The sequence below is a fragment of the Cyprinus carpio genome, chromosome B6 (genome assembly GCF_018340385.1).
Source record: "Cyprinus carpio isolate SPL01 chromosome B6, ASM1834038v1, whole genome shotgun sequence".
Classification (NCBI taxonomy): domain Eukaryota; kingdom Metazoa; phylum Chordata; class Actinopteri; order Cypriniformes; family Cyprinidae; genus Cyprinus; species Cyprinus carpio.
Window position 1 is genome coordinate 29,589,403 of NC_056602.1, and position 9,272 is coordinate 29,598,674.

At 33.9% G+C, this 9,272-nt stretch overlaps 1 protein-coding gene across 1 annotated transcript in view; it reads right to left on the reverse strand.

The window, feature by feature from the left end:
* Nucleotides 1–9,272, reverse strand: part of kif5ab (kinesin family member 5A, b) — a 32,847-nt gene that overhangs the window by 22,411 nt on the left and 1,164 nt on the right. The window contains 2 exon segments of the mRNA XM_042726695.1: nucleotides 198–268; nucleotides 1,088–1,179. Of these exon segments, the coding sequence (XP_042582629.1) occupies nucleotides 198–268; nucleotides 1,088–1,179 (163 nt within the window).

Sequence of the window (9,272 nt, forward strand, 5' to 3'; positions counted from 1 at the left end):
CTAATGGGAACATTCTGTTTAACATCTTCTTTTGTGTTCCAGAGAATAAAACGAGTTTTACAGTTTTGGAGCGATGTGAGGGTGAGTAAATGATGACTACATCTTCGTTTCTGAGCGACTGTTCTTTAATAATGAGCGTTTGTGAGTAGTTTTTCGTTTATGGTGTAGTTTTTTTTAATATTAGGTCTGTTTTTACTCAATGGTGTAGGTTTTACCAGATGACGTCTGTCCGTACGCAAAGATCGTGCCGTTACAACATGGAACAGTGCTAGAAGTTTCACCACATCACCATCAGTGCTTCAAAACAATGGATTTACTTTTAAATTGTAACAGATTTAGATATAAGTGTAGCCTGCGCAGGACGATGATACAAAGTATCAACAATGTGTTCGAGGAAATAAATAGAAACATTTGCACAACATGTAAAATTCATGAATAAACTTAAACAGAATGTATAAATGACTTCTGATTTAATTATTATTATTTATATATATTTTAAAGTGTCATTAATGAAAAATTCTAAGACAGCTATTCTATTTAAATTGTTTTTAAATATTTCATGTTTTTAAAATGTGTATTTATAATTTAGTTTAACTGAATAATTGAAGACAGACAAAGCAGAATCCCAGTAAATGATAAATTGTGTGTTTGTTATTTTGTTTAACTGAATAATTGTGGTCATATTTTGATTGAAGACATGTGATATTTGAAGTAATTAGTTTGTATTTTTTTTGTTGTTAAAAATAAAAAAGTATTAAATTAAAAATAATAACTCCAGCAGTCTGATTTTATAATTCCACGTCAAAATAGAAACTTTTATTAATGTTTATAACTTTTGCACAAATCCCACAAAAAATAAATAAATAAATAAAACAGACTCAAAAACTTAATATTTAACACAATACAGTGTCACAGATCACTATTTTCCACAAAATTAAAGCAGTTTACATCTTTCCACTGACTAAATCTGACAAATGTTGATATTCAGATAAAATGCAATCATCTTTATTTATAAGAAATAATGTGTGCTATACATTTTTTTTATTATTTTTTTTATTTTTTATAGAATTAATACCTATCTACACACTCACCTTTGACAATCTGTTTGGCACACGTGTTGTACACCTGCTCCTGTGTGCAATTTGTGGGAAAGACTTTATCAAAAACATACGGCTTCCCCTGTAAGACACAAACACATACAGTTATATACAGACAATTATATGTTTAGATTTCCCAGTTTAACCTTTGGAGCCGCTATAAATATTCATTGGTGGCCCCACCCCCGACTCACATCATTGGCTGAGAGATTCCACTCAACCAGTTTGGGGCGGGGCTATCTGTTTATAAACAATCACTGCAGTTTGAATATACAACACACACTTCCCATGAATTAATATGTAACATACAGAAGAACTGCCTGTTATAATTTAACATGAAAGCAATTAGAGGTGAAAAACATTAAGCTATTCAGTCTTTAATTGATCCTCAGAAGAGCATCAAAGTCTCCAGAGCAGACATACACACATTATATGCAGTCAGTGTTTGTGATGACAGAACACTTAAGCTTTGCTTTCAGCTCTCAGAGAGTTCACTGCGGTGCAGTCCCTTGACGCGTCGTAAAATATGTCAGTATGTGCTTGCAGGAATCGTAACGAGCGTCAGAAGACGAGAGCACACAGTGTTTCTGGTGGAAGTCTGTGGTGATGTGAGAGAGGCTGCGACGATCAGCTCCTCATGCATGTGCATCTGTTTTAATAATATGACGACTGCCCAGAGAAACACAAGAAATGAAATTAAGAGCCGCAGCTGAGCGTGAAGGATTGTGGGATACGCTCTAATAGCTTTAGTCCAGCAGAGCTCTGCCATTAGCATTTCCCTCTGTAACAGCTTCATCCAAACATCCATACGCTACGGTTCACACAGCACATATGTGACCCTGGACCACAAAACCAGTCATCAGGGTCAGTTCTGAAATTCTTAAAGCTGAATAAATAATCTCTCCATTGATGTATGGTTTGTTAGGAGGACAATATTTGTCTGAGATACAACTATTTGAAAATCTGGAATCTGAGGGAGCAAAAAAATCTAAATATTGAGAAAATCATCTTTAAAGTTGTTCAAATGAAGTTCATCTCTCCATTGATTAATAATCAAAAATTCATTTTTGATATATTTACGGTAGGAAATTTACTAAATATCTTCATGGAACATGATCTTTACTTAATATCCTAATGATTTTTGGCATAAAAGAAAAATTGTGTTGAAATGTCCAGTTATCTTGTTGTGTTTACCACAAAAACAACTTTATTTTCTAACTAACTTAAAAAAAAAAAACAAACATTATTTAAACATTTATTTGTAATATTCTCAGAAGTTCAAATGTCTAGTTTTCTTGTCATGATTATAATGTTATTTAAAATTTACAAAACTGTTTCTGACAACATTCTAAAAACATTATTTTCACTAAAAATGTAACGTAATAAATTTTTTTTTTTTTTTTATGAGTGTTATAATGTGTAGTTTTGTGAGAATATTTTTTATGTTTTAAAAATGTTTCCTTCTCAGTAAGTTATGAAAACATATCTCTGGGAATGTTACATTTGAATGTTCTCTGAACGTTCCACGAACAAGTTTAAAAAAGGGTTTTGTCCAACTAAAACATTTCAGAAATAAAACATTCCATAAACAATGTTTTAGTAAATAAATAACATTTTTAGAACATTATTAAAGACCAGAAAACATATTAATGTTCACATAGAATTAGAAATATTATTTATACATCATTCAAGGAACATTTTTTCCTGGAGGTTCATCGAATGCTTTTTAAATGTTGCAGTTCTTGGAACATTCAGAGAAGAATAAAAATTAAGGTAAGATTAAAAATAATGTTTGCATTCACATAATGTTTAATGTTCTTTTAACATTCGCATAACAACAACAAAAAAAAGCTATTAATAAATTATGAATTTTTAAAATATTATTTTTGTATTTTTAATGGGAATGTTAGCAAAACAGACAGATTCCCTGAAGAGACACGAGCAGAACCACAGACAGCACAGACTGAACAGAAGTGAAGGGTAAAAAGTGAGCAGTTGAAGGGAACAGTGGGCAGATCTGAGATGAGGATGAGATCTGAATGTGCTCTGCAGGGACATGAAGCATGACACTGAACACACACACACACACACACACACAGAGAGAGAGAGAGAGATCAGGATAACCAGCCGCACTGGGAGCTGAAATACACACGGGATCAGAGTGAAGTAGATGCACCTGAACTCCAGCTACAAACCCCAAAGTGCTTCATTAGATGCAGAAACAGCACTGGTGTTTGCATGAGAGAGTGGGAGGACATCAGTGCTTTTATTTCAGCATTCAGATTTACACTGACATCAGGTGACAGATGAACTTTGACTGAACCCACAACCTTTGACGCATATGAATCATCTTCTCCTCCCTTTTAAAGGATTATCTTCTCTAGCTCTGAATGACTATATTTAGATATTTATTACATTTAGCATTTCCCCTGCTGTCAGAATGGGCCTGTGACCCATTGATTTAACCAGTGCATTAACTAACAGTGACTACCGGACCTGGAGCCGGTTAGGTATCGTCTACACATGTGTGTGCATGTGCTCTTTCATGTATGCTTGATAAAGAGCCCTGTGGCTCTGGCATGGAAATCAAGACTTATCCTAACAAGAGCGGCAGAGGCTGGAAGAGCTTTAAACCTACACTCAAGCTTTTTAATGGAAATAAAGCAGAAACTGCTCTTAAAATGTCACATTTGAATCCAAATAAAGTATTCATAAAAAAATTTTTTTTAGAATGCTGCTTATAAATGTAATGTGGCACCTTTAGTGATGTGAAACCTTTAGTGAAACATTTAATAGCATGTACAGACTATAAAAATATGTCTTTATATTTATGAGCAATACATTGTTGGACATATATGTCATGTACATGTATATGATCCATCCTATAAGTCACCAATACATGTTAATATTATATAAGTAAACACAAAAGAGAAACATATTTAATTAAATTTTTTTTTTAAATATGCAAAACAAAAAAGTATTACAAAAACAAACATATTTGTGTGTGTGTGTGTGTGTGTGTGTGTGTGTTTATATATATATGTTGTTTTAAAGAAGTTTCAAAAATTATTGACGTATATTTGCTACATAAAATATTAAAATCATCATATAGACATTATGTATATATAAATACTATGGGGATTTTAGATACGTTATAATCTTCATCTATCCACAGAATGTACGTATGTGAACTTTTAGGTAATATGGGAATATCACAGTATAATATATGCCATATATTGCATTTGGATCTCAGTGAAAAGACAACAATCCACAGCATAATTGTCTGACAAAACCATGTTTCTTGCTTTGTAACTAGATGAATAGAATATGTCATGTGCGGACAGCTGCGTATCGAGCAGAGCTTGTTCTGAACTGCATTAGAGCGGCGCAGACAGCAGCAATATTGAGCTGAGATGCATTAAGTGCTGCTGCTGTAAACTGATCCGTCTGCATAGTAGCTCAAACTCTATTTCTCTCTCTCTCTCTCTCACACACACACACACACACACACACACACAATTTTCTGGTGCATTCTTATCTCTCGTCTTCATATGTCTTTCATTAAATCCTCCAGCGGTTTGTCTCTACAGCGGCTGCTGATTTAGTGTCAGAGCCACTATCACACGGACAGCAGAGATCTCTTAGATGAGGATGATGAAGGTCACTGACAAGTCCAGAGCTTTTATCAGATTCACTGAAAGTGAGAGATGGGAACAAAATAATGGGTAGATACTGGGTTAAAGGCATCCGCTGGCTTGTGTTGAGCTTTGACTCAGAAGAGCTCATAATTAAGTCATTTCTGGGTTCCTACAGTGAGAATAAATTATTATATGCTTATCAGGAGTGTGCCAGTGAAAAAAGTGCTGTTGTCCTGATGTCTCTCACATCAAAATCCAGCCACATATTTATTTAGAATCCAGCCACATATTTATTTAGAGCTGTTTTGGCTTGTAAAGGGTGCTTGATCTGTGCAGATTCAGACCAGACTGGTTTTTCACTGGAGGAAGTGTTATTATGGGTTATGGACTCGGATTTTAATTAAAATCGTCTTAATGCTGGATTTGTTTCGGCTTTTGTCTTCTCCAGATGTTAATTGATGGACTGGAGTGGTGTGGATTATTGTGATGTTTTTATCAGCTGTTTGGACTCTCATTCTGATGGCACCCATTTCACTGCAGAGCATCCATTGCTGAGACACTGATGCAGTGCTGCATTTCTACAAATCTGATGAAGAAACAAACTCATCCTGATCTTGGATGGCCTGAGGGTGAGCACATTTTCAGCAGATTTTGGGTGAATGTACCAGGAATAGAACCTAAACCACAGGCTGCAGCTGTAAACATGGCTATAAATCACCTGAATTCAGTCAGATTTACTGCAATAGAAAGTGTCTTTATCTGTCTCTCACTGCGTGTAGAACTTGCCTCAAGCCAGAAATTCAACAATAGACGAGTAGTTCTACAAAACCACATCTATTTCATGATATCAACACTCTGGGTTTATAGGGAATTTTGAACAGGTTTTCTGCTGAGTTCAGCGTAAGCCGTGCAGCAAAAATAGGATGAAGCAGAGCAATAATCTGGGTTGCAGCGTTGCAGAGCTTTTAGCTAAAAGCCACTAAATTCTCTTTAAATAGGTTCTCTGATTTCAGCTTTAGTAGCCTTGCAGCAATATATTAGTTTTTTTGCATATGGCAAAAAAAAAATAAAAAATATATGTATGTGTGTGTATATATATATATATATATATATATATATATATACATATATATATATATATATATATATATATATATATATATATATATATATATATATATATGTATATATATATATATATATATATATATAGCCAAAATATATTACAAATATATACAGCAAACGATGAAACTTAATAAAATGTATTTTTAAATTAATATATAGTCTCAACCTTCATGTACCAAAGTATGTTTCAAAATGTATTTCCAGGGCAATAAAATACATTTTCAATCAATATATTTTCAGTTTATGTATTTTGTAATATTGTTATGTTTTTGCAACATTGTAAAGCATGTTCCTAATTGCTCATTCTTATTTAAATGTGTTGTATGTTCACACGTTATAGAAAACTAATTATGTTTTCTTAAAATGTGACATGAATGTATTTTCTTGGATTGAAATATGTGGAGGGCAAAATTTCATTAAATATAAAAATTCTGAAATATACAAATATTTTTTAAAAATTCTTATATAATATTATAAAAATATATTTTCAATGATATACAAATATACAGTACAATAAAAAAAATTCTTATATAATTTTTTATATATATATATGAATATGAATATTTGAATTTGGGCTATATTAATTTTCACAGTTTTTTTTTTCTTACATTGAATCTATTTGACTCTTGATATTGTTGAATGTAACTATTTCATTTAGTTTTATTTCCTTCAAAAAATGCACTTAAATAATAATGTGCAACATCTAAATGAATATTTTTTAACATGACTGAATCAAAATGCTAGTTACAATACATTAGGTTACAACAAAAACTTATTTTTAAAGGTCAGATGAGGTAGAAATAAATCGAGCTGAAAGGTTTGACAGTGACAGTGAAGCCCAACCAGAACTCTCTCTGACATCAACACACATCACACACGTCTACAAACACAACAGCATCGATCTGTTCCTGACATCCACTCCTGACCGCAGACCTGACAACAAAGCAGCGTGCATGACACAGTGTCTCCTTCAGGTTGTATACTGCATGCTTTTAACGGCTGTGGACATAATCAAAGCCGACAGCCACCTTCCTTTGACTTCTGATGCACGTCAGGATATGAATCTATCAGCAGAAACCATTTCTACACAAATGACACTGGAGAGTTAGCGGCGCACAATTATCATTCATCTTAATGCAAGGAGCTGATTTATCTCAATGCTTTACTAATGAAACACCTGCCTGGCCTTGAAGACGGTTCGGAACGAAAGAGAAAGCAAACGCCGTGACGTTCATTTGAAACCAGCAAGTCCAAAATGGGTTTTATCAGCCGTGTCAGTCCTGTTATGAAGAATGTGTGTTTAACGCTCCCTTCATTTATTTTTTAATATATTAGATAAATGATTAAAATAAAACCTTAAGTCGTATTTTAGGTTTCTTTTTCATAATATCTTGAAGTGAACACAATGTAGGGCTTCATTTGAAATATTTTCATTACGTTTGTTTGAGTGGATGTTTATTTTTCACTAAAACTTTCTTGGTGATATTGTTCTCATTAGGGATTTATTTATATGCTTTACATATCAGTTTTTGGTAAAAGTCAGTATTATTTAATGACAGAATCCTCCAGGAAGTGACATCATTTTGGTGGCAACATTCTCAGAACGTTGTAGCATTATTTTCCTCAATGTTTTTCCAGTAAAGTCAATAGAATATTCATTCAGAATGATCTGGTCTTTAATAATGTTCTCAAAATGTTTGCACAAATACATTGATACAAGGTTCACGGAATTTCTTAGACATTTGTCTTGTTTTTCAATGTTACTTGTTTCGGAATGTTCAGAGAACATTCAAAAGTAACATTCCCATAATGTTTACAATATGATACAATGGAACGTTTCTTCACAATACATAACAAACTTTTTGATATTTTGAACATTTAGAGAACTAGTGTTTTGTTTTATTGGATTATTAGCTAAATGTTCTTAGAAAATACATATTTTTGACAGCAGGATCAGTGGATTTTTGTGATGTTAGTTGATTTGTTTCACTATAAAACATGCATCCTCTTTGGTCACAAACCAGCTTGATAATATCAACATTTCAAAAGATGTTTAAATTATGAAACCAAACTTAGTTGATGTCCTCGTGTAAAAGAACTGTTCTATTATTTCTGAGCATCTGCTATACACTTTTATAGAAATGCTTATTTTCAAACGTTACAGAGTTTCTACAGAATAGGAATGACCCATTTATCAGTGTCAGCCTCACACACACACACACACACACACACACACACACACACACAAAATCATCAATAACTGCAAGCCTGCGCTACCACACTGACACTGGCACATATTTACTTCCCGACACTCTATCTTTAATCTGATCTATTTGTGCTGCTGCAGCACTGGGAGCCGGTTATGAGAGCTGCGAATGCTGTTATATTTCTGCCAAGAAGATCAATGTGTGCGTCTGAAAGCGTTCACACTCCCGGAGGAGCTTCAGTGTATTTCAGCTACTCTTGTGTGGTTGTGGCCATTTTAGCACATCAATAATGATTGAAATTAAAGTTTGAACGGCTGATTTAGGTTTTAAGGTCCAACAGATTTGTTAAAGGAGCAGTTCGCCCATAATTTATAATCTGCTGTAAATTTCCTCACCCTCAGGCCATCCAATTTAGTAGATAAGTTTATTTCTTCATCAGAACAGATTTGTAGAAATGTAGCATTGCATCAGTGTCTCATCAATGGATGCTCTGCAGTGAATGGGTGCCGTCAGAATGAGAGTCCAAACAGCTGATAAAAAACATCACAATAATCCACAAGTAATCCACAGCACTCCAGTCCATCAGTGAACATCTGGAGAAGACAAAAGCTGTAACAAATCCAGCATTAAGACCTTTTTAACTCAAATACATAGAGTCCATAATCCATAATAACACTTTCTCCAGTGAAAAAAGTGTTCTGGTGTGAATCAGGAGAGAAATCTGCACAGATCAAGCAGCGTTTAAACAGCTCTTAACAAATATGTGTCTGGATTTTGATGTGAGAGACAACAGGAGATGCACTTTTTCACTGGAGGAAGTGTTGTTATGGATTATAGACTCTATGTATTTGAGTTAAAAACATCTTAATGCTGGATTTGTTCCAGCTTTTGTCTCTTTTCCAGATGTTAACTGATGGACTGGAGTGCTGTGGATTACTTGTGGATTATTGTGATGTTTTTATCAGCTGTTTGGACTCTCATTCCGACGGCACCCATTCACTGCAGAGCATCCATTGCTGAGACACTGATGCAATGCTGCATTTCTACAAACCTGATGAAGAAACAAACTCACCCTGATCTCAGATGACCTGAGGATGAGGACATTTCCAGCAGATTTTCATTTTTGTCTGAACTATTCCTTTAATCTTCCTTTAAACTAAAGCCAGGATTGCACATGCAGTGTAAATATAGTCCTGATTATTCTT